Source organism: Liolophura sinensis, chromosome 12 (genome assembly GCF_032854445.1).
Source record: "Liolophura sinensis isolate JHLJ2023 chromosome 12, CUHK_Ljap_v2, whole genome shotgun sequence".
NCBI lineage: Eukaryota > Metazoa > Mollusca > Polyplacophora > Chitonida > Chitonidae > Liolophura > Liolophura sinensis.
In genome coordinates, this window is record NC_088306.1 from 4,529,282 (window position 1) to 4,556,257 (window position 26,976).

Below are 26,976 nucleotides of genomic sequence, written 5' to 3' on the forward strand. Positions count from 1 at the left end.
TGTGAAAGGTCGTGAAAAATTATCATATCAGACTAAAATACACGAATACACGACGGTGACGACTGTCCAAATTTTTCAATGCTTTTATACACGTACATGTGTACGTAATTTAGAGTCTATAATTTGCCTTGGCTTGTTTCCCTTTGAATTTTGGGACACAATGACATCAATGTGGCCCGGGGTTTACCCCAAACTCATTCAGGTTGTATGGCAAACCGGCAGATGTCACGTTATGTCACTGCTGATACATGTATTTTTAGTCCACACCACCAGGTGTCATTTGATCAAAAGTGTATTAAAGTTAAGCCAGACTTTAATCTTAATACTAGTTTTAATCCTAATACGAAATAAATGGCACTTTAGTCTGGACTGGAATTAATACCGGGGCTTTATACATTTTCTGAACCTCGCAAAAAGCTGTATCTTATTCCATGCATCTACCATCACCTGTGGAGAACAGCGAATGATCCATGATTGATCCTGTGCACTCCGTCTAGCACGGCCAAACTTCCGTCCAGAGCAGCAGTCACAAGGGGAGAGTACCGCCACGCTGTGTCGCCATTTGGGAGAGTGGTTCTTTGCTGGAGCAGATCCCGCGCTGTCATGTCCTGTTCAACCGAAAAACCACAGTAAAATTGGGTTGCTCAGAAATCCCGGAATGATGTCGTAGAACTGTCCCCAGAATCAATAGTTCAACAGTTTGACAACAACAGGACAACAATTTGACAACAGATCTGGGTCAATTTGGCAACAATATTACAACAATTTAACAACAGATCTGGGTCAATTTGACAACAATAGTACAACAATTTGACAAAAGAAAAATTGTAAACAACAAAGAGGACAAGTAGGCACAAGAAACTGACAGAAACAAGAGGTTTAGGTTAAGTAAGATACATCAACATGACTCTGTGTGACATTGGTCAAATGTCACCATTAATATTACTCTGAATAATTTAAATATATCTACAGGAGTATCGCTTTTTTCAGCACTTTAGTTATAAAAAAATAGACATTTTCTACTTGATAATTTGCACCATCAGTTAAATACAAAAATGTACCACTTCAACAGCTCATGAGAATTTGCTTTTTTGGCCATAAACCTATAGCAGTTGCATATTTAGAAAAACAAAAAAATTGCATTTTGGGGGGAAGAGGAAATGTACAAACCTGATACAACATGATTGGTTCAATGTGATATCCTAGCAATTCCGCAAACTCCTTGACAACAGCACTTTTCCCACACCCCTGACCAAATGAAACAGGAGACGTAAATTTTTAATGGAAGATAGCAAACTGTGAAAAATCAATGCATAAAATGTAAAAGGTAAAATCTTCAGAATAAATACAAAGGGAACTCTGTGGCAGAGGGATTAGTGTGTAAAACACACGATCAGCTGCAAGTTGCTAACAGACTTTCCCACCCTACACTACACAGTCTGGACCCAAATAATTTTAATTAGGTCAGGAAATGTCCTCATTCATCACATTACAGCATTCAATCAGAATAGCCCTTCATAGCACAAACCTTTGGTCCTATCAGGCAGAAGTCCTTCACAGAATGGGACTGGAGCATTTCTGTCAGAAATTTATCATGGTACGCTGTCTTCACAAACTGTTTACCATCAGAATGTAAGTTCTGGGGCATGGAGCCGGAGGGTACCTGAAGCACACCGAGACTACCACATGCATGTTAGCAGTAGAGACAAGAAGCCAGTTTTCATCCTGAACATTTTCATCCACATTAAGTGATTTTTTGCCTTTCACATGTTTACTACATGTAGGTGATCATTACAGGTATCGTCCAAAGGCTGATATTCCTAATTATAGGTCAAGTGATCAAATTTATTCCCAATTATAGGTCAAGTGATCAAATTTATTCTCAATTACAGGTCAAGTGATCAAATTTATTCTCAATTATAGGTCAAGTTATCAAATTTATTACCAGTTATAGGTCAAGTGATCAAATTTATTCTCAATTACAGGTCAAGTGATCAAATTTATGTTAAAAGTACTGTATTTCACCCAAAGTGCAAAAACTGCACTTTCACAAGCACATGAAGATTTTACTAAGACTTCAGTTTTTCTGATAAGAAATTATTCAAACCTAACGGAGAGCTCTGAGGTGGCCTAATAAGGAGCATGAATCACGCAACTTGTGCAACTTGAAAAATGATGAAGATTATGTGAAATACTTGTAATGTCTTGAGATGTCTTTCATTTGGTCAATGTCACCATGCCATGGTTATTGCCGTCATTACAACGAAGAAGCATGAGATGTCTTTCATTTGCTCATTCTCACCATGCCATGGTTATTGTCGTTGTCATTACAACGAAGAAGCATGAGATGTCTTTTATTTGCTCATTCTCACCATGCCATGGTTATTGTCATTGTTGTTACAATGAAGAAGCATGAGATGTCTTCATTTGGTCAATCTCACCATGCCATGGTTATTGTTGTTACAATGAAGAAGTGTGAGATGTCTTTCGTTTGCTCAATCTCACCATGCCATGGTTATTGTTGTTACAATGAAGAAGCATGAGATGTCTTTCATTTGTTCATTCGCACCATGCCATGGTTATTGCTGTTACAATGAAGAATCATGAGATGTCTTTCATTCGGTCAATCTCACCATGCCATGGTTATTGTCGTTACAATGAAGAAGCATGAGATGTCTTTCATTTGTTCATTCGCACCATGCCATGGTTATTGCTGTTACAATGAAGAATCATGAGATGTCTTTCATTCGGTCAATCTCACCATTCCATGGTTATTGTCGTTGTTGTTACAATGAAGACGTATGAGATGTCTTTCATTTGCTCATTCGCACCATGCCATGGTTACTGTTGTTACAATGAAGAAGCATGAGATGTCTTTCATTTGCTCATTCGCACCATGCCATGGTTATTGTTGTTACAATGAAGAAGCATGAAATGTCTTTCATTTGGTCAATCTCACCATGCCATGGTTATTGTCGTTGTTGTTACAATGAAGAAGCATGAGATGCCGTTCATTTGCTCATTTGCACCATGCCATGGTTATGGTCGTTACAATGAAGAAGCATGAGATGTCTTTCACTTGCTCATTCTCACCATGCCATGGTTATTGTCGTTGTTGTTACAATGAAGAAGCATGAGATGTCTTTCACTTGCTCAATCTCACCATGCCATGGTTATTGTCGTTGCTTAATGAATAACTGCCATGCAGATGAAATCATTAAAAAATTAGACTGTGTCATTTCAATGAATTTCTTCACATCTACTGCCTGTAAGTTAATAGTTAGAGAAAATGGCTACGAGGTGGTAGCATTGCTGACAAAGGCTTCTTCTCGTGATTATTTAACACTGTTGCTGCCTGTTGAGGCAGTGTAAGATTTAGAGGTTACAAGAAAAGGTACAATAAAACCGAGACTAGGAAAACAAAGGAAAAAGGCATGCCAAAAATTTAGCAAAAAAGTCATTTTGGTTACATAATTTACGAACTGACCACTGGGGCCTTAGGAACACGGTTTTCTTGTACTTTTATATATTAGGCCACATCATATACTCCATATTTTCTCACCTTACTCAATGATCACTGAGGTTAATATTTATTTGACATGTTTCTCACCTTACTCAAGAATCACTGAGGTTAATCTTTATTTGACAGGTGTTTCTCACCTTACTCCAGAATCACTGAGGTCAAGATTTATTTGACAGGTGTTTCTCACCTTACTCCAGAATCACTGAGGTCAAGATTTATTTGACAGGTGTTTCTCCCCTTACTCAACGATCACTGAGGTTAAGATTTATTTGACAGGTGTTCCTCACCTTACTCAACAATCAATAAGGTTAAGATTTATTTGACAGGTGTTTCTCACCTTACAGAACGATCACTGAGGCTAAGATTTATTTGACAGGTGTTTCTCACCTTACTCAACGATCACTGAGGTTAAGATTTATTTGACAGGTGTTTCTCACCTTACTCAACGATCACTGAGGTTAATCTTTATTTGACAGGTGTTTCTCACCTTACTCCAGAATCACTGAGGTCAAGATTTATTTGACAGGTGTTTCTCACCTTACTCAACGATCACTGAGGTTAAGATTTATTTGACAGGTGTTCCTCACCTTACTCAACAATCAATGAGGTTAAGATTTATTTGACAGGTGTTTCTCACCTTACAGAACGATCACTGAGGTTAAGATTTATTTGACAGGTGTTTCTCACCTTACTCAACGATCACTGAGGTTAAGATATAGAAATATATGCAATTCTACATATGATTTATGATGAAGGCATACCGGAAAATGATATGTTTTGTGTCCAACATCCACGGCAGTGACTGCTTCCATATCCCGAGGTGCTTTAGAAACGCTAACGACAGATGCATGATGAGATGCTCGGGATTTATCCATCAGTTCAAATTTCTGATTAGGAAAAGCACATAAATAAAATGGTTACAAAATCTTGCAATAAGGGGAAAATATACTTATCCTTAAATCTAAAGAAATTCACATAAAGTAGCCCATAAGGTTACCCGTTTTAGACATATGGCAACTTTACTACTGCAACAGAATTCTCATTACGGGATTAGCAATGATGTCCCCGACAGGACTGTATCCGCCGTCAAACCTCAACATTACACCTTATCTAACTGCATAACACACACACACAGGCAAATTGTAGTTCTATACTTATCTCCCCTTTGGTGTTACCCCCCCCCCCCCCCCCCCCACCACCAAGTGTTGTACAAAGGGGAGATAATCGTACTCAAAGAAAAGGATTAGTACCACAACGCTATGCCATTCACATACATTTTCTATAGTTAACAAGTACTGCGTAACACTCATATATAGACAAACTTCGTTCTTCACTGCCAAGTGAGGTTATCTCCCCATGGATGTTGTGCCAAGGGGAGATAATCCTACTCAAAGAAATGGCCTAGTCAGGCTATTCTCAGTTACACACTGTACAAATGTTGCTTTATCAAACTCACAGTTAAAGTGTCCTCGACGGCTGTCACCCCCTCTTTACCTAGAATGGTTTCGTACGGATAAAGCCTCTCTATCAGGGAATGGACAGGCACATTGGGCATTGCATTCTGAAATGAAAGGTAACATTTTGTGTCCAATGCAGCAGCGAATATCTACCATACAGAGTAAATCTCAAACTCCTATTCCATACAGAACTCAATTCAACAGCTAAATAAAGCACACATGTAAAAGTGAAAGATCTGAGATGTCAACGCTGCCTAATTAACAAATCTACCGGGCAAATTTCATACTCCGCACCGCACTTCGCTTAGCCCACAGCAATAAATCAAGTGTGAAGTAGATGAGATGGATGGTCAAGAAGAAAATCAAAGAATTGCAGAGATTCTTTTCATCGTTTGCAGTCAGATTACTGTATCTGACTTAAAATTTCAACCATGGATTACATACACTGTACTCGGATTCTGAGAATTCTTCTTTCACAGATGTTTTCAGGTTTGTTTGGATTATATGATTAAACTTATGATGTTAGATACCAAAATCATATATTTTATTTCAAATATTTCATGACTTCTTAGGGTCATACTTCTTAAAATGCACTTTTGTTCTTTAAAGGAAATATAGAATGCCTACTTGTATCTCTCTATTCAGGACATACACATATTAAACTTAAGATACAAACAAACAGACCTCTTCAAATGTTAATAACTTGACAGGTGTTGAAAAAAATCAACATTTTTCTGTGAAATCTAATTACTTTTTTAAAATGATCAATTTTAGGAATATATAAAGCATGATGGAGACCAAGGGATGTCACAGCAAGATGTTGCAGACCTGTACCTTTCACTTTAAACCATACAAGGAGAAGAAACCATTTTATCAAAATCAGTTGAAATGTCTTCTACATAGTGTACCTGACCCCCGAAAATAAAATGATTAGTTTTGGCTTTTGGTCAAATTGGATAATTTGAAAATCCTGTTTTCCCTCCAAAAACAGAGGGATGGAGGTAGGGGAATGGGAGACAGGGGAATGGGGGGGGGGGCAGGGGAACAAGGGGGGCAGGGGAACGGTGGAAAGGGGAGTGGGGCAGAGGAATGGGAGACAGAGGAACGGGTGAAAGGGGAAGTCAGACACAAAGTGAGAAGGTGGATTGAACCCACCTGTTATGTGACCTCTTTGATAAAGATAAAGATAAAGACTTAAATTTTAATTCAAGTCAAACATCTGTGAAAGTAATCATTCCCAAGCTAGGGTCATACCAATTTTAGTTTGTGTAAATCCAAAAATGAAAAAAAAAATAAATGCAAATCCACCCTTCCATTTTGTTCAATCTTTTCAAGGCTTTTTGATCATGTAAATTAGTCTTAAACAGGAAAAAATGCTGGGGCAGGCAACACTTCCCTTAAAATTTGATGATCTTTTTGCTTTTATATGTATATCATCCTAGTACATTGAAAAAAAGATTTATTGGTGTTAGATGTAATCTAACAAGTACATGCGCTATTCCATGCAACCCCCTGTAGGCTAATCCATGGAGTAGCCTATGTACTGGTTCAAGGGGGGGAGGGGTGATAAATGGAGGTAGCCCATGGATTAGTTAGAGTGGGGGGGGGGGGGGGGGGGCATACATGGAATAGCCCATGTACTAGTTACAGAGGGACACATGGAATGGCCTATGTACTAGTTGCAGAGGGTATCCCCTCTGTAACTATTACTTAGGCAAATCCATGTATCCCCTACATAACTAGTATGTAGGCTAATTTATGTATCCCCTCTGTAACTAGTACATGGGCTATTCCATGTATCCCCCCCCCCCCACCCCCATAAATAGTCAGAGCCCTAGCTAGATTGGTGCTCCGCCACGCCTGTCGGAACGTCCACCATCCCTCTATGAAACTGCCTAATGCCATGCCTAAAAATGTCCTTTGTAAAGTATTTTTTTCCTGTATTTTTAATTTTCTGTCGAATAAAACAATGCTATGCACTATAATTCCATCGGCAAATGATCTCGTACATACGTGTAGTTACTTTTCTTCTCCAATTCCTGAGAGTTACCACCAAATCAGAAACCCGTTAGTTAAGATATCTTGAGTGCCTGAGGCATGGTTTCCATCTTCTGGAATCGGCTGCCTGCACAAATGTCTGCGCAAACGCTCAAATTTTGTGAACTTGCCAATCCATTGCTCACTAAATCGTAAATTACGCTTATAGTGCCCAGAATGACAATGCATTGAGTTAACAAGGAAACATGCTGAGATCGGCTGTCTAGGAAGCGCCGGTCCATCCTAGAACAGAGTTTTTTGAAGGCCTGGATGATTCCTCAATTTAAAATTTCAGTTTAACCTCCAAAGGCAATATTTTAGCCTTTTAATTGGCTCTGAAGACAGGTGTTTTCAGGTGAAAGTTTGTCAAATATGCCAGTGCGCTGACTTTTAGTGCAGCTTACTATTGAGTCCCAGATTACTGTTAAACCTTACACGATTTTGATGTAGGAAATTCTTTTGAGTACAGCCACAATGCATGACCCCTGATAAACTGCTTTCTGTCAGGGGAATTTTTGTTGCTTTAGAGGGATGACGAACCTGATTTACTTTAAAAAGTAATTGATCCTGTTTCCTTTCAACTAAAGAAAGTTGAGCACAGATGTTAGTGAAAATAAATCTTGGAAGGCTGAAATGATACATATATATATATATATAAGATTTTGTTGTCACAGCAACTACAGAAATGGTGGGCTTCCACAATCAGTTTCAATTAACATTTTATTTATCCTGTAAGATATCTGACTGACTGGTTGTTGTTTTACGCCATACTCATGAGTATTTCACTCACATGACAATGGGTCAGTATTGTCAGGTGGGTGGAGATAACCCCCAGAAGAAACTGCCGATCACTGGCAAGTCATTGACAACTTCTCCACTTGTCTTAAAGCAGCCAGCTCTACAACCGTCGTCGTCCAACTCGCCACCAAACCCCATGAAATTAACCACTAAACTGCCTGTGCTGGAATGAGAAAATTCCCTGCCGTGGCGACCCCGGTCGAACCCTGGTTGTGGGCATGAAAGTCGGGCACTCTTACCACTACACCACAGCCTGCGGGGGCAATTATGGTCAGATGTTATATCTATCGTATCGGATACAGCAGGAAGCCTTGCGATTAAGGATCCATTTTGACTATATTTTAGGCCATTTAATTGATCATGATGTTAGACGTAAATGGTCCCTTTTGACGCGAAAACGCGGACGGGGAGGCAGACCCCTGGATTTCATGTATCCCCCTGTAAGCCTCACCATGATCTTTGTAATAGCTGTCAGGTTATCCACTGGGAAGTCTGGAAGCCCCAGGGTTGTGGACTCGCTGGTCAACATCGTTGTGGCGAAGGACAACAGTTGAGACAATCTGGAGAGTGGCAGATATACAGAGGACGTGAGAATTGTCCTATATATTTCCTTAAGTTCACAAAAGAAGAATGTCTTTGACATGTCTGATACCATGTTGAAATTGAGTATACAGCATCTTTTCAAGTTTATATTTTGAGACATGAACTGACACATTCTCATGGCCAGTGCTTGAGATGATGTTAAAACAATAAAAGACAAACAATTGTTTATATATTTCTTTTTAACCTGAGAAAACCAGTGTGTCTGATATTTCTGAATGTTTCTGACATTCAAAACAAAGTCCAGGGACTTTTTTTATTGCAGAAATGAAGTCAAACCTTATGGGTTTGACAAAAAATCTGTCCATCACAAAGCTTACTCAGTTAAGAGGAGTTTTGAGGTTTGTTTGGATGGTAGGGTGATATAAAAGTTTCAGCCCCTAAAAGTGCAGATTTTAGGTAAAAAATAAAAATCAAATACAGTATTTATAGTGAATCAGTACTATAGGAATGGCTCAGGTATACAATCTGAATGCATTTCCTGAACTACAGTTGACATTCAAAATGAAGAGTTTCATGTACATGTAAATATCCTGGTCAGTGACTTTTTTTTTAAAAAAAACAGTCAATGGAGTAAAATTGAAATCTGTAAATGTAACCTTTTCTCCAAGTAAAGTAAAGTTCAACAGGTCAAATTAATTTGTACCTGTACCTTTCTTGAGGTAAATCCTTTCCACTTTCCAGAAGTATATCAAGTTGTTGCTGAAAATATTTTAAAAAATTGAAGCAGTGGATTAAAATTTTAATTACCCATCTATTTTACCTAATTGGAGAAAATCATCTAATTATAACAAACAAATCAATGCATTTCTGACACTGAATGTATGCATTACTGGCAACAACATTTCAAATTTTTATTTAAATTATTTAAAGTTTCAAATGCAAATAATTCAAATATAACACATCCATCTTAACAATTTTATCATTCATGTCATCATTATAAACAAACAAACAAACAAACAAAACTATCCACAAAATAAATGTATAATTACCTTAAATGGCAATGGGTTAACATCTCTGGCTTGAAATCTAGATCTCAGGGGTGGATCTAATGGGTTGCCTTGGTAACGAGGAACAGGCAAACCAAGGGCGATAACTCTGAAGTTGTTATCCACTCGCACAAGTTTCCAGGAATCCAGTTCTTCTTTTGAATGATCCTGAAGTTGCAAAATTACCAAGAACAGAACAATGCTAATACACCTCTGTGAACCTTTGGCTCCAAACATTAGATCTTCATTCTGACATATATGTATACTATTAGTTATCTGTCTTTAATACAGTCCGTGTCGACATTGAAGTTCAGAGCTTCCGACGTCAAACAAAGGTTGTATCAATGTCATTTTCTACTAATATTATTCCTGGCTGACCATATCGTACAGTTATTAAATGTCAGAGTCGTCATCTGTTTACGCCAGTGGCAGCGCAGCTACATCATCATAGACCTCCTCACAAATCAGCTGATTTAGGTGTCAACACCCTTTTTATAGGCAAATTAAATTCCATTATACCGCTACACTGTTTTGATCACAACTCCTGCACTGCAAACTGCCAACATGGTCCAAATTAGTACGTATCAAATAAGATCTATAGGAGCTGGAAAGATAAAATATGAAGTAAAGTTCATCATACGGACAACTGAAAACTATGTGTAACAATACTTTCATTTATGTTTTCAAATTTTTTTTTAAAGTTTGTTGAAAGACATTTAAATATTTGAATACTATGGTGAGTTTTATGAACCACACTGGCGGTATCTAGGAACTCTGATGTGACATCACGGTTTTTTCTTGATGTTCACCAGAAGAAAGGAATTTTTGACAACATTATTTCAGTAATGTTTTACTCATGAATAAAAAGGGTTATTACAACATTCAGCGTCATGATCAGAGTTGGAGAAACTTCCTGTGACGTCAGAATTCCTACACTCTGATAATATGGTTCAGAAAGCCCACCTTAGAATTCAAATGTTTGAATGCCTTAAACTCTTTACACAAAAATCTAAAAAAATAAATGAAAGTATATTTGTGCATGGTTTTAAGTGGTCTACTTAGTGAAGCCTACTTTGATTTTTAGAGGTCTTTTCCTTTAACAGAAAAAGGGCTCATATACACGTAGTTCTTCATTGACCGGGTACTTGGTATACACGTATATCTAGTTTAATGAGGCCATATGGAAATGCAGAGGTAGTGCCTATGGTCAGGGCAGAGGTAGTGCCTCTAATCAGGGGGCCTCTGTGGCTGATTGGTTAGCATTCCTCTCTGGCCGTACGTAGTAAGGTCTACCAGTAACCTGCGGATGGTCATGAGTTTTCACCGGCCTCTGCACAGTTTCCTCCCACGATAATGCTGCCCGCTGAAATATAGTCATGGATAGTCATGGATAGCGATGGTTTATTCTGTGTACAACTGCATGGTACCAATCCTCACCTGTAAGAGTTTATCATATCTGTCTGCGGCCATGAGGAATCTACCATCATCCAGCTGCATCTCTCTATTCTCCAGCAGGTTGTTGAGTACAGGTAGTACATTCCTCTCCGCCTTCTCAATACCTTCTAACACCAAAACTCTGCCCTCTGTAGCTGCTCTCACAGCACACTAAGGGCAAGATATTTAATATTTACCTTTTGTTTTATTCTACCATATTCAAATACCTTTATGGGAATAGTCAGGTCAACGAATTAGGAAGTGTGAGCAAATACTGTAGATATTAGTGAAAAATGTGGCTACAAGAAACGACATAAAATTTTGCCCATGGTTAAAATGCACAATCCTAAGAATTCTGTTGAGCTCAGAAATGTCATTTGAGATTTGATTGGAAGGTAAGGTGACATCCTACAAGAGTAATGTAATGTTAGCACACCCAATAATATTTTAACAAATTTCATAAGCCTCTAAAGATGTCACTTTGGAGCAAATTTTAGGGTTATTTAATGATAGCAAACTATAACCACAATACACGTACCAATAAATTTGTAGGAAAATACGTGAGAATGACAGATTTCATGGTTCTCAGTTTGGAGATTACCACAGTGTTGTACAGAATGAATGTTGTATGACAGAGTAGGCTTGCTGAGGTTTGCAAAAATGTGTCTGCTTGACCATTTTGACTGATTGTCCAAACACCAAAGCAAGATAATTTCCATGTGGTATGACTTGTGTATGTGGATATTTTATTCCAATTTCCTTTACTTATATTTTGATCCATCACCCATCTTTAATACCTGGTCGATGTAGTAAGCCGTCCCTGAGCGAATCTCTCTCCTCTGTTTAAGATCTGCCTCTGTAGTGTCTCTTGACAAAGACACATACTCCAACTCCCGCTGAGTCATCTCCTGGAGAAAAATAATCCAGAAATAAAAAATGAACCTTTGACTGTGAAGGCCAGTTACAGACATAGCTTTGTACAGATACAAACTTAGATTTTCTGCATAGTCAGTGTATATCCCTTGTACAAATAAACACATTCAGCAGAGAAGATGGTAGTTTTCTTACATGCATAAAATAAATACATGCATTGTATGATGTTTTATGCCACGCAGTCAGAATTATGATGGGAGGAAACTGAACGTCCTAAGAAATCCCACAACCATCCACAGGTTGCTGGCAGACCTTCCCATGTATGGCGGGAGAGGAAGCCAGCATGAGCAAACAGTTCCCAGAGCAATCCTGAGCTGAAATACTGACTAATTCTGCTTTTTTACAAAGTGTTGCTTTTGTTGCATCTGAGGCTTTAAAATCTGGAGATTTGTCAGGGTCTGAGAAGGGCAGTGGTCAACTCCAGGCTCTTTTTGTGTCTTTGTCGATATACAGGATAGCCAATGTAAAATTACAAGTTCTTGAGTGCGGCAATTGAACACCAATTTAATAGTGGATAATACAGACCATGATAGATCAGAAATCCTGATGGTCGAAGTCCATCGTTTTTTCAATCAATAAACATTAAGTGTCACCGATAAAGTCTACATACCCTAAATGACTATAAATTTCATCCATGACTAACTTGCCCATTTTTCCAGGTTCTGAGAGTTCTACTGATTTTAGAAAGGTGTTTTGAGGTTTGCATGGAACATGAAATGATATTCTACTGGAAAACTGTAAGTTTCAGCGCAAAAAAATAATATCTTGTGACATTTATTTGCCTCTAACAATGCTTTTTAGTGGATTTAGGTCACTTGGGGTATATGCTTGGGGCTTTACATGGTACTTTGCGATTTTTCAGTTATCTGACAATGAGGAGTCATTGAGTGAGTGTAGATATACTGCGTCTTCCTGTGGCAGTGCTGACAATGTCGAACAGAATGCTTTTCCAGTACGTAATGTGACTCACCAGGTACATCATGGCAACATTCCTTCTCAGGGGGCCTGGTGGGCCAATCAAAAACACATCCTGGCCCAGCAAGTCCTGTGGGAAAAGTGACACTTCAGTAGATATTAGGGACATGAACAGCTCAAGAAATACATGTCTATCTAGTGATACATTATCACTTTCAATTTTAGCAAGAAATAGTTTTACCATTAAAAAAAATGCATGAATAACATCTTTTAAAAATTTCTCCAAAACAATAAAGTTAACTTACATAAAAATACTTTCTTATTCTTCAGTGGCAAGTGTAGCTCTGCCACCTCAAAACTTCTTATCCATCATGACAATATGTTATTTTTTTAAAGTCAGAAGTACAATGTATATGTATATCTTAAGCACTGTTACCTGCAATTAATATATTTCACTAACCTTTTGCATAATCCATCGTAAATGCTTCAATACTGCCTGTGAAACAGAGCCACCAACTGAAACAGTGAAAATGCTTATGGGTTTAATTCAAGGGATTAGCATTTAATATGCACAGTAAATAATACACATGTATCCACATATACATATACATGTACTTGCCACTCATGGCTACACTTCATCTAACATCAACTGTAAAGTTGTATGACAATCAGGTGTGAGGAAAAAAACTGATATACTAATATCTCATCAACATTCCTTTACTAGAGGGGAATAAAACGTCAGGCTTGTTTTATGTTAAAATCATATCTTTTTTGTGTCTTAAAGACTAAGTCAACTGTATTTGCTTATATAATGGACACTATATACTTGGTAAGAACTTTTTTGTTTGAGGAGCTCAAATGCTATGGTTCAATTCATTTCCATATTGTGTTTGTTTTCATAATAAAAGTTTTTCTAGCTGTAAAAAACAGCTCTGTACATCAAATTTTTGACATTGTATAAATTTAACAAGTGACATTTGCCTCACCAGGTGACTAAGTGGAACATGCCATTTTTTGTGGGATGACACATCTATTTTAAATTGGCAAATGCTCACATGCACTAAATATTTGAACTTGTATGAATTTTTTTTATTCTTATCATTATTATTCTTATCCCTATATGCTTCTCCAATTTATATAATCAGATCCCTATGACTGTAGTTTGACTTGTTCAATTAACTACAGCCACAGTGGACACTCACTATAGTTAACAGGCACCAGTTCTGGACTTTTGGGCTTGGATATGCTGACAGAGACATCTCCAATTGTGGCTGATCCATCAGCTATTAAAACAACACAAAATACAAAGATATGATGTAGACAGGTGTGAAATTAATTTGTTTATTTATTTGATTGGTGTTTTACACCGTACTCAAGAATACTTGACTGCGGCCAGCATTATGGTGGGAAGAAACCGGGGGAAACTCACCAAAATATGCAGGTTGCTGGTAGGCCTTCCCACGTACGGCGATGAGAGGAAGCCACCATGAGCTGTTATTGAGCTCACAGAAACAGGTGTGAAATACAAATATTCTAATGCTACCCATTCCAGCTACCTGTACATGTAACTAACAAAAAGTGGCAAAGTGAATCACACCTCGAATCACTGCATAACCCTGCTAAACATGCTGCTTAGTAAGCTTAAACATGTGCTCACAAAAAATCTGAGGTTTTGTGTCATTATTTTTCTGTTATTAATATTTTAATCATTGTGCAAACAAAATATCTTTCCTCTAAGATCGTGTTACAATATTCATCCAGGAATTTTAGTTTGGAATTTCATTTGAAATTTATTGGAAATTTTGTTAGCCATAGTATAGATTACACACAAGCAATATGCGCAATGGCGCCAAGATTAGTCTACGAACTGAAGAGTGATGGGACACTGATTGGAAAATTCTGTTACATAGGCTGCTGATAACCTCAAAATTTATGCAATGTTACTTTGCACCTAGTTAAAATATAACACAATATTGTTTAGACAGAATGGAAAACTTTTTGCTCAGGGTTACCACGCATCCCTTTGGAGGTTACCAAGGTGACAAAATGCTATGACTTCATGAAATTCCAAACTGCAAGTGCAAACTGCATGAGGTGAAACTGCATGGTATGGTTCCCTGCGAACTGTAGGGAATATATGTTTTGGGGGTTGACGCTGGCAAATTTACAACATAAACAGCAAAATCATTGCGCTCCTGGTAACCCTTAACCTTGAACAGTTCAAATACTTTCGCAAAGGATATTCCATTCCCGACATGTCAGTCCCAAAGTAACCCTTGGAAAGCATGATGCTTTACTTAGATCAAATAGGGGCAAACATCAGGTCAACTGCAAATGACAAGGATTTGAATACATAACAAAAAACTAGAAATGCTTACTGGTTTTCCATCGTAACTGCACAAACTGCAGTGAGCCTGAGGAATCTGCGGACGGGAGACGAACTCCTAACACTCCGCGCAGATGTCCCAATCTACGTACTGCGGTCTCTCCGCTCATTCGCCATAAACCCAACATGGGTGACTAACCAAAGCAACCCGTGTCACCACATAACGACCCCAGATACTGATCTACAAGCGAGTAACACACGGTCACGTCGTTCCAAAGTTCACTTTTTTGACAACTGCGCCGCCATGCTGGATAGCTACTGTTTGCACCTCCAGAAGAGGAGAAGCTACAACTATGGGACACAACTCTCTGAAGCTGACATCCAGGAAAAAATAGATGAAGTGTGTTGTATAATCTGATGACTAGTTAAATAGTTACATTACGTCATAAAACATTAAAGAAAAATACTTTAAAACACAAACCAAAAAACAGAAACTTAAAACAACAGGTCGACACACTGGACGTTATAATTGCTTAAATATAACCATGTAGACTAAGAAAACCATCAGCCTAAACCGCCCGTACCGCTGCCGGTGATGTACTAGGGGAGTCAGCATAAACTGGAACTCACAGCCAGGCCAATGCGTCATAGTGTTGTACTAACACGCTAAATACAAGGCCATGGAGCCTCCGCTGTGTTCATGAAACAAAGCGGTTTATCAGGTATTTGTCCAAGGTTAGTGGTTTACTCCATCAAATACATTTAACCCCCGTCATATTAGCGAAAAATTATTGAATACGGCAAATAATTAACAGAATACTAGTTCAAGTCCAGCTCATGCTGGCTTCCTCTCTGGTCGTATGTAGGAAGGTCTCCCAGCAACTTGCGAATAGTCGTGGGTTCCCTCCGGGCTCTGCCCGCTTTCCTCCCACCAGAATGCTGGCTGCCGGGTTACAAGTGAAATATTCTTGAGTACGGCGTAGAACACTAATCAAATAAAAAAATAAATACGTTGAACACAAACCATGTATAAAACAACATAAAAGAAAGCGATAATAACGAGTCAAGTAAACAACTAGCACAATAATGAGTAAGCACAAAAGCAAAGCCGAATCACGTGTCAAATTAATGAAGGCATTTATTTATCCTTTATCTGTCCATAAATCAATCAATTTTACAGATTTCAGTGATCGGAAATTCAGGAGAGATTGAAATGATAATTCGAGAGAGGCCATTGAATATTTCACAATGTTATTTCTAGTAAGCTTCATTAATGGTGTCCCCAGATCATAACACAAATTCATTAAAAACAATTTGAAACATTATGTCAATTTTTGACGTATGACAAAGGGAAAGGAATGCCATTTTGCAATTTTAAAGGTAAAAGGGCTATGATCCTCGAAAAATTCTTTTAAGGCGACAATCAAACTTTTCACTCGGTTTCTCCAGGACTTCTGCATGCTGTTCTTCGTTGTCGTCGTCTTCGACTTGGAATTTTCTCAAGTTGGCTCTGACAGCCTTCCAGATAGGCTGCAATGGGCATTTGCCTTTGCGGTTTCCCTTGCGGATGTGCTTCCAGCTGACCGTTCGGAAGACTTCCCTCTTCATGATACCCGCAATTCCGCACTGGAACCCTGGTCGTTTGTCGGCTGTTAAACTCAGCTCAGCTGATAGGAAATTGCCAGCTTCTGTGGAGAGTTCAGAGAAGTCCGGACATAACCCTAGAGTGACTCTCAGCCTGGCTTCTACCAGGTCAGAGCTGTGGAATGGCGTTTTTCCGACGATGAGTTCGTAAAGGATACAGGCTACTGACCATAAGTCCGCCAAGTTGTTAGGCGGGTTGTTTTCCAGGATTTCAGGAGAGGCATACAGAACGTTAAGTCTCTCTCTGCTTGGCACATCCTCGTTAAAGTGGCAGGCATTAGCAAAACCGGTGAGGACGGGATATCCTTTGATGGTGATGAGGATGTTTTCAAGGCTGATATCCAGGTGAAGTATTTCCTTCTCATGAAGAAAGCTAACACCAGCATAAATGTAGGCAACAATCATTGCTGCCACGGGTTCTGGGAAAGTCTCTTGGTGTTCACCACATTGTATTAACTGTCTCAGGCTTCCCTGACGACAATACTCCATGCAGACAAACCGACAGCTGGTGCTGACTAGTGAAGCGTAAAGACTGACAACAAACTGACCTTGACATTCTTTCAGGATTACCATTTCACCTGGCCTGTATTGCGGTTTGTATGTCTTCACCACAAACATCTTTCCAGTCTCTTGTAGTCGGGCCAGGTTTACAATTCCAAATCCTCCCCAAGACAGAGGTTTCAGGATGTGCCAATGATGGGGCTGGGTGCTCTCCCAGCATGTGCTCTTAGCGTGCTCCACCTGCAAGTCATAGACAGGTGTAAAATACGGTAAAACATTTACACAGTCAGTATTCACCGAGCAGCTTGATCTAGTGTCAAGCACATTGAGATCGCGAACTTCTTCTACCATGGCCAAGGTCTGCATGTGTTTTTGAGCAATGTCCCATTTCTGAACGGTGTCTTCCACAATGTCGAGCGTTTCGACTATCTGACTTGCCTCCTGGACAACATGACTTTCTTGAATGTCTTCCTTGCAAAGATGCTCTGGTTCACATATGTGTCCGCCATGAATCAAAAGGTCATGCACACTATCTCGAGAATGAGACAAAGACGTTGGTGATCGTGTGATGGTAGTGACTTGCCTGTTCGATGTATGAGCAATCAAAAGTTTAGACAATGACTCACAACTCTCACTGATCTCAAGACGGCGGAGAGTCGACTCACTGGGAAGATGGACATCTTCCGGCTGAGGAAGATTTACAGTTGACGGATAACAAAATCCACAGTACCACCGAGTTACAAATGTTCGGGTTATAATCACAATTCGCTGACTGAAGTTGCGAAGGCGCTGAAAACGGCGAGGCATTTTCTCACAATGTTCACACAAAGTAGTCTATAAATGTATATCGACGTGGTTCTAGCATGACGTCACCTTTTTATTACGTCATAAACATCTGGACGCATGCGCGTGTGCATGTTATGCTGATCGCAGAAGACGTCAGGGGATCGCAGAAGACGTCAGGGGATGGTAAGAAGTCTTGTTGTGACGAATAATGACATTACTCAGCGTCATGACGTCACAATTTGTTGTCACCTTGTTGGCAGAAGGGCCTGTATGTCTTAGTCTATGTTTGTCATGGGCGTAGTTAGCAAATGGAAAGTGTGTGTGTGTGGGGGGGGGGGGGGGCGTGATACGGTTAAACTGAACAATGTTTACTACACTCTGAGTAACACGTCTGTAGGCAGTGAGGTCGAGTGGTGGTGGGGTCGTACATTGACAAACGGATGGACTAACCCAGTAAAGTATAGATGACGTGTTCATGGCTATTGGCCGCCCAGACCCCTGAATCTCCGAGACTCCGGAGACATGTTTTAAATGAATTTTCAACAAACTAAAGTATATACCAACAGCTTCACGGCGCTTTTAACTTGAAAATTGTGTGCTAAAGTGGAAATCATCTGAACGGGGAGCTAGAAGCATCCACAAAATTGCAAAATGGCATTCCTATCCAGCATTATGATAAAATGCTAGGTAAACTCCATATTTATACTCTCACGTTCTTTGTGTTAGAAAACATGGGGACATCGCTTACTAAAACTTTATCATGGTTTGTTAGCGTTCTCGTTTTTGCTGAAAATATGCTGTAAAATAGGACAAATGCTGCATTGAGATTTGCTGGGTGCTGGAGAACAAGAGGGGAACTAATCGATCTGAGTTTTTCACTCACGTGCGGAATTACATCGCTCATTTTCACACCTTACACAACTTCAGATACCATGACGACATGAACGCTTTTCGATGTACGTCACGACATCACGTGACGGGGCCCGCAGAAAAAAAGGCCTCCTGCACGAACGCTCATTTTTACTCGATCAAGTCGATGATATCATAACATGATGGCAGCGGTGTTTCACTAAAAACGGACATCACAAATTGGTTGATACGTGCAATGAACCTTTGACTGAAGCTTTAGCTTCAGGGGCAGGTTTCATGAGGATACTTTCACTTAGTTAAAGAGCTACTTTGATGTCAAAACACCTGTGTCTTAAAAACTAGGTGAGTTGATAAAGACTGGGATAGTCTGAATTGCTTTCGTAAATTGTGAAAATATTGCAATGAATTAAAACCGATATTGTAAGTTTCCTCATAGCATACGGAAATAAAATATTTCTTTCACTTCCACTTTGCCTGAAGTGACGTCACCAACGAACACATGACGTCATCAATCGCTGACGTATATTCACAAATGGCGCTGCCCTTCCAAACGTTCTTGATGTCATCCCAGCATAAATCCCTTACTCAACGCCACATCTGCCTGATTTGACGTCATACAGGGAACATTATCACGTCGCATCAGGAAAATTTTCTGACAAAGCCGAAGATTTTGTTTAGCAAGGAATCTTCAATTATATGGGTTAAATAGTGTTATTCATCAAAATCCTATTTAAACATGGTGTTAGGCTTACTCCGTAGGATTTCTTTCATATCATTGTAATATTTCTACCCAATTTGTATTCTGACCAGAGTGGCACTTTAAGTAAACCCATAACTACCATTTCAACGCATGTTGTAGAGATATAAAGCGCACTTAGCTGTTGGTAAAGAAAGTGAGTCGGCAAAATAGCTGACGACAACGACATCAACGACAACATCCCGTTCGCAACGAGCCAAATATCTCCACCTGAGAAGTTTTCCTTCAAGCTAAAAAAATGAACTAAATTGATCCGGCGGTTTTTAAGGTATGGAAAGGCAACCGGTTTGGAAAGGAGATCAGGCGAGACGCAGGTAAATAATTTGATTTGTTTAATGCGAGAGGAAGGAGAAGATGTCCTGAGTTCACTAAATTTGACAGATGAATAAATGTGTGATTGTGAGACAGTAAAACAGAAACTGGAGGTTTGTTTCAGCGAACTTTGACAAGTAACTGACGAGTTTTCTCTCAGATGTTCAACAACAGAGTGATCTCCACGTGTACGCTACAGTGGCAGAGAGCAAGTTATCAACGAAATTTGTGTACAACTGACAAACCAGGCCTGAAAGGACTGATGACCGGTTAACTGCACTAATTAAGGTTTTGAGAACAATGGAGGCGCGGAATCTAGAACGAGAAGTTACCGCACTCAAATTTGAGACTGACACTTTAACCATTAAGCCACCAAAACAGTCCATTTAGCTTTTTATTTTCCCATCTTACTTCCTATTCAGAAATCTCCGCTCATGTGTGAATTACATGTATATGCTCGGAAACTTCCATCAGAAGCACTGTGAAGAGCGCGTAGACTGAAAATACTACTTTATTAAATTTATATAGAGTTTAGTTTGTTAACCATTTTTTAACAAACCATTTGCTAAAACTAACAAAACACTGTGCTATTAAACGTTTTCTTGGAATATAAAATAACAATGTCACTTCGTTAAATTTGCACCAGCTGCCTCTACAATGGCGCGCTTTGATTCTGCTGTCCCGATTTCAGTCCTGGTATGTATAGCTAATTTGATGCAGTTTGAAGGGGAAACCTAAATAACTTCTAGAATCAGCATGCAAAGGTCAATCAAGCTGTTAGAAACGTGACTCTACACATATCGAAGGGAAACAACAAGAACATCAGCACGAGCATATACAGTCCGACCCAAGCTAACCCACACATCGACTAAATCTGCTTCTGCGAATGAATTTGCTAGCACTCAGAACTGTCCAGAGCCTAGGTGTATTGTTACGAATGGTAACTGGACGAATAATCGAAAACTATACTGATGAATTCATTTATTTCAATTGTTTAGTTATTTTATGATATGCATGTAACCGCTACTGAAATGTTCTCAAATTTTCTCCGTGTTTTACCGATTTTCCAAGACTTCCACCATCCAGTTGGTGTAAAATATTGTGGCTGTTGTGTCTTACTTCCAAAAACATCCATACGCAGTCTCTACAGGGAACACCACCGGAAATACAGACGGTAAGCCTCCGCTCACACGCTAAGCTTAATTATTACAATCCTACCCTTTTTTTGCAAAATCAGCATTTTACCTGTTGACATACATTTTTTTTGGAGTGGGTGAGGAGGGGGGGGGGGGTGGTTAAAGCTTACTGCAGTTAGGATATCGTTACATAAATGCGAATTGTAAACTGTCAACTTATTAAGCTGAAAGTTAATTCAAAAAATAAATTTAGTATCTAATTCTCTCATTCTAGAACAATTTTTACATGTATTAACTGTAGAATCTCTTCTTCCTGACATAAATCAAAATAGCAAATTAAACGAATTAAACTGAGGCTTTCACATCGGTAAAAAAAAGGTATAGATGAATGAAGAGGTGAAAATTGTTTTGATGTTGTAAGAGCCTTGATGTACAACGGCGTCGAAATGGAGCAATGGAGCTGGAGGACAGTAACGTATAACAGGATGAAAGAGATGAAGGACAGCAGAATTGTCATACAGGAATAAAGACAAATCCGGTACACCGACTGTGTGGCAACAGGGACAACAACGAAACCAAGGACGGACAGGGAAATCCAAAGCATGTTTACTGGAGCGTGAGTCCCCACTCAAACGCCCTACCAACATCAACGGTTCCACACTACGAAAAACCGCGCACTCATCTGGGATTGGCGAACACACCAGGCAGTGTAAACTGACAGAGAGAGATGGTTCGGCAGTAAGGCCTAAGGGTAAGATGTCGAACTATTATAAACCGCAGGCTGCTGATCGACAACCGTTCCCAGCTGATGAATAGGGAATCGGCGAGTGAGTTCTACTGCTCTTGTCACTTCTAAACGTACAGGGTTTGTTAACAAAAACAACCAATAAACCACAAGATTCGGTCATTAAAGGGCTGTTTGAAGAGAATGATGCAATAATGTTTACTGCAAGACGGGGAAAGCACGAACTGTTTAACTACTTTAAGGACCTGCTTAATGTTAACGTGGGTGAAGATAACGCATTTAATACATATGAAGATGTAGGTCAGATTGAAAATAATGAAATGCTGAGCAGAGCAATTTGTGATTTGCCATAAATAAATGTAAAGTCGGTAAGGTTCCAGGCCTGGACAGTCTCACTGGAAAATTTTTTAAAAATCTCTTCTCCATTTTGCTTATATTGTTCAACAATGTATTTAACACAGGAGAGTTTCATGAGGTTTGGAATTGGGTGTTATTTTGGCGTACTTAAATGTGGCGAGTGATTAAGGAGGAATCTCGCTTTTAAGTATATTAAGTCAATTATTTACAACAATTATGAACAAGAGACTTACAGACTGGACCGAACAAAATAAGGTTTTGACAGGATGTCAGACAGGATTTTGGAAGGAGTATTCGACTTTGGACAATATCTTAACCCTCTCGTCGTGGATCCAAAAGCATCTCGTTAATTGTAAGGGGAAACTTTATGTCGCAATTATAGACTTTAGAAAGGCTTATAATTTAGTTGAGGGTCAGCCCTACAACTGACCGTTGGCGGGCCAAAATGGCTGCCAACTAAGGTAGTACTAAACATTAGACTCCTCAGCAACCAGGACTACTACATAGTTCACATTTGGACAGAATAAAGCACACACCTCCTAAAATAACGGAACACACCTTACACTGCAGTCGCATGTATATATCATCCACACTATAGCGTCATATCCCGACAAACTGACAACGACTACACATTTTAATTGTAACACGATCTTGTGAAGAGAATTGGAAAATCGAGAACCTAAAGATTGGGTGAAGGCACAATTGAGAAGGATAGGGTACATGAAAAGAATTTAACTGATTATTTAGATAACTCGCATTTTCTGTTTTCAGTTCTAGACATGGGGAAAACCTCAAGAAAAACGCCATATAGATTCAACTTACCAAGAGGAAAAAATTCCACAAAGTTTAAACGCAGGCAACACCCGGAATTACCATCCCCTGAGGTTCAGTTTTTTGATTGACCCGGTGTCCAAACAGAAACCCATGCAATATGCATTCTATTCTGCGGAGCATATAAGCCCACTAAAATCTGCATTCAGAAAGGCAGAACCCTTAGAATTAGAAATGGAGGGATTTCGTGTCATAAGCTTGTCTAGCTTTGGTGCTGAAATAGGCCGACTGTGTCTGCACTCATTAAACATGTCCTCATCCAATGGCTGTTGCCAAATCTGGAAAGAAGCCTTTAAAATTTCTGGGTGAAGGACATAGATATGGATTGGTTTCCTTCTTGCACGCCAGGTGTCTGGGTTGCTAGGAAAGATTCACCTTTTCAGCCTCTTCTTGCATAACATCAGAAAAGGGTGACAATTTTGACATAAATGTACGCGCGGTGTGGGGAGAGATGGTGGCGTGTGGGGGAGCGACAAAAATCAACGAGCGGCTTGGAACAATGGGAATACCTGGCAATAACTGACAAGACCTTCTCTTTAATCGGACAACATGTGGGCCAGTGGTGGAAGGCAAGTTTAGATGTTGATTTAGAGAAAAACGTAAGAGAAGAACGGGAGCTGACAACAGACAGGGGGAATTTCAATGAAGGTATTCCAGCAATAACAGTTATTGTCAATGGTGGGTGGTTCAGAAGAACACATCGACATACCTACAGCGCTCTTGGAGGCGTGGCTGTTGTAATTGGCGCAGCGACCTACATGTTTGAGTTAGGACAAAATATTATGCTCTTTGTGTTCAGAGTGAGACCCAGAGCAAAAAGCCTGTGTCTCAAAACTGGTCCAAAAGCTCACAAAGTATGGAGGCGGACATAATACTGGAAGCATTCAACACTTGCGAAGAAATGTATGGTTTACGCTACCTAAAGGTTGTGGGTACGGCGACTCCTCTGTGAACCCATCTCTGGTAACACAAGTGCCGCACTCGTGCCGAGACCTGGCCAAACTAGAATGAGCCAAATATCGTGTAAGTTTGTGCGAAGCAACTTGGAAAAACTATGTTATGAGATCCCAGATTTGAAGGGGCGCAATGGCCTAACCCAGCCAAAAAGGGTCCATTTGGTTGCTTACATCCGTTATGCCATTCGAATGAGAAGTATGCAACAAGACAAATCACAAGCTGCCAACAGTCTGAGGACCGACATCAAATCGTCACTGCGGCATGTTTTTGAACACCACGACAGATGTGACACTTACATATGTCGCAGCCCCAAAGCACCAAGACAGTCAGTTAGATGCCAACAATGAAGCCGATAGGCAGCCAGACGAAGAAGACGTTGACGTCGTTATTTCAAACGAGGCCATGTACTGGATGGACATCACACCTACTGTACTACAAGATGCTGCCTATAATATCAGCAAAACATTTATTCCTCCGGCCATTATAAAAGGAGTATCGCGATTGCTCAACCATGTTGCCAATAAAGCTGGGAATCTTTTAATATACTCGACCACTAATATTTGCGAAAGTTGGATGAGCCTTGGAGCCAAATTTGACGGATGAAAGCAAGTTAATCGTTGCCAAAGAGGTTCCTGGGCTGCAAGAGGCTCACTATGGGCACCACGTGTATGGACCGACATCACGGGAGGGGAGGCTAGTGTACCTTTCTGAGTGGCGTATAAAAAGAGAAAAAGGAAACTCGATGAGTCTAAGGCATCGAAAGTCTGAGTAGATGTGCAGAGACGAGCCCGAAAGAGGAAGCGCTCCCGACAGCTAGAGAGCATGGCAAAAGAGGCCAAGATGTCTTATGGTCTCGAGAGCGTGCGAGTCGAAGGCGACTTATCCAACGACGGTTAAGAGCAGCCATGTTCGAGATTTTATACTCAACATGTGCAAATAAACCAGGAGACAGCGGGACGCATCGAAAGGCAGTCAGGGGGCGAGATGTGCAGTGGAGTTTGACAAACTGAGAGGCGAAACGGGCTCTTCCTCGAATTTTAAGACCATCATAGCCAGAAAGCCAATATCATCCTCAGCTGCCATCATTCAGCACGCTTTTAACGCTAGCTCAGCACACCTCACCAATCAATCCTGACTTCAACCTACATTTCCCAGTTTTCCATTTCCGATCACCCTTGTAGCACCGGAGAACCGCACAGGCCCCTTTTGTATTATATACCACATTCCACGGCAACGTATACACGGACTACGGTTTACAGCAGGAGCAAAACACTATCAGCTAATACCAGGAATTCAAGGCTAATCAGGGTAATGCTGTCCAAGTTTATCCCTCTGGCCTGGTTGTATACCCATCTTTCCCCATCGCAGCCCGTAGCCCTGATGACAACATCAGAGAGGAAGATTCAGGTACGCAAGGCCTTGCAGAGCTCAAAAATCTTCTGCACAAGAAAATCTCACACTTTGTGATGTTGGTATGAAAATAAAGTCTTTCTGTCTGCGGTGGGACGGAACGAATTTATCACTGAAGAAGACGCACGGGTATTATTTCTAGTACTAGGGTCAGATGGCAATAAGTGGTATGTCGTGGGTAGATTCTGTGGTGAGGGCTACAAATCCACACAGATTTTTTGTCCAAAGAATATGGAATGATGACGCTCTGTGGGTAAGTGTCATGTTCCCCAAACTGACCAAATTTTACTTCGAATGCTATTTACCGGAATTAAGTTTACCAAAGAAAGGGAAAATGTTTGGTATTCGTGACAACATTCTGGGCTTTGTATGTTACCAATATGTAGACTCCAGCACGCTTTCAACACTAGCTCGGGGCCTTCGTGGCTCAGTCGGTTAGCGCGCTAGCGCAGCGTAATGACCCAGGAGCCTCTCACCAATGCGGTCGCTGTGAGTTCAAGTCCAGCTCATGCTGGCTTCCTCTCCGGCCGTAAGTGGGAAGGTCTTCCAGCAACCTGCGGATGGTCGTGGGTTTCCCCCGGGCTCTGCCTGGTTTCCACCCACCATAATGCTGGCCGCCGTCGTATAAGTGAAATATTCGGCGTAAAACACCAATCAAATAAATAAATAAATAAAATTCAACACTAGCTCAGCACACTTCACCAATCAATCCTGACTTCAACCCACATTTCCCAGTTTTCCATTAACGATCACCCTTGTAGCACCCGAGAACCGCACAGGCCCTTTTTGTATTATACGTATCGCTCGAGGTTTATTTCTGTATTTTTTACCCACACTTATTACTGAACAACCTGTTTTTTATGCTGGGTTAATTGCGACCGTTTGTTGCTCGTATATAAACCCTGTCTTAAATGTGCTTAGCACTGCCAAGCATTGTTGGCGCTCTATTACACACAACAGTATAAGTGGTTGTAGATAAATTCTGTGCGTAGACCTACTAATAAGAGTTCATCAAGCCTAAAAGTGAACAAATGAAGTGCATACACTTTACACGTCTTAATGGCTGACAACTACAATTTAAGTTGGTTGAAGTTATTTTCCGTAATCTGCAGGACACGTTCATTAGTTTGGCGCTTTATCGTGGAAAAGACGGAAAAAGGACCAAACAAAATACACAATGATCTCTGATCAATTCTCTATTCAGAATGCCAGGTTGTATCAACTTCAAAGTAATGACGACCATCAACATCAACAAGTTGAGAAGCCGCCAATCCCATCACTGAGAGGCCACCAATGCACAACTCTGCAATTACGTCGAAAGGATAAATACAATTATCCTACAGCTTGGTGTGGAGTTTTTAACATAAACGGTAATCAATTAAGACCAGAAAACTGTAAATAAGTTGATTGTTTTTCATATTTCTGTGTAATGAAAGTCCTCGTGTCACGATATGTTTTCCACCTACCACTGTTTTGGGTAAACAAGGGAGAGCACTCTCAAGAAACAACTCAGCAAGTACGGCGAAGGACTGAATACAATTACCCTACAGCTTGGTTTGGACTTTTTACATAAACAGTAAACAATTGTGACCAGAAAATTGTAAATAAGTTGGTTGTTTTTCATATTTCTGTGAAATGAAAGTTCTCGTGTCACAAAA

General features: G+C 40.0%; 2 protein-coding genes across 2 annotated transcripts in view; both read right to left on the bottom strand.

Moving 5' to 3' along the window:
- The window catches only part of LOC135479059 (von Willebrand factor A domain-containing protein 8-like), a 61,413-nt gene extending 46,117 nt beyond the window's left edge, over window positions 1-15,296 (bottom strand). The window contains exons 1-14 of the mRNA XM_064758775.1: window positions 15,065-15,296; window positions 13,889-13,969; window positions 13,147-13,202; window positions 12,742-12,816; window positions 11,636-11,746; window positions 10,842-11,009; window positions 9,408-9,572; window positions 9,068-9,117; window positions 8,267-8,375; window positions 4,980-5,084; window positions 4,285-4,410; window positions 1,529-1,663; window positions 1,171-1,248; window positions 448-608 (exon numbers count right to left, since the gene is read on the bottom strand). Of these exons, the coding sequence (XP_064614845.1) occupies window positions 448-608; window positions 1,171-1,248; window positions 1,529-1,663; window positions 4,285-4,410; window positions 4,980-5,084; window positions 8,267-8,375; window positions 9,068-9,117; window positions 9,408-9,572; window positions 10,842-11,009; window positions 11,636-11,746; window positions 12,742-12,816; window positions 13,147-13,202; window positions 13,889-13,969; window positions 15,065-15,200 (1,556 nt within the window). The 5' untranslated portion in view covers window positions 15,201-15,296. The remainder of the gene's footprint in view (window positions 1-447; window positions 609-1,170; window positions 1,249-1,528; window positions 1,664-4,284; window positions 4,411-4,979; window positions 5,085-8,266; window positions 8,376-9,067; window positions 9,118-9,407; window positions 9,573-10,841; window positions 11,010-11,635; window positions 11,747-12,741; window positions 12,817-13,146; window positions 13,203-13,888; window positions 13,970-15,064) is intronic.
- A 1,105-nt stretch (window positions 15,297-16,401) lies between these two features.
- Window positions 16,402-17,964, bottom strand: LOC135479369 (cAMP-dependent protein kinase catalytic subunit gamma-like). Its single transcript, XM_064759194.1, has one exon. The coding sequence runs from the start codon at window positions 17,962-17,964 to the stop codon at window positions 16,402-16,404; it is 1,563 nt and encodes a 520-aa protein (XP_064615264.1).
- Between the last annotated feature and the right edge of the window lie 9,012 nt (window positions 17,965-26,976).

What these genes read in the sequence shown, in the direction of transcription:
- LOC135479369 (XM_064759194.1), bottom strand. Translation starts at nt 17,964, where the DNA reads ATGCCTCGCCGTTTTCAGCGCCTTCGCAACTTCAGTCAGCGAATTGTG.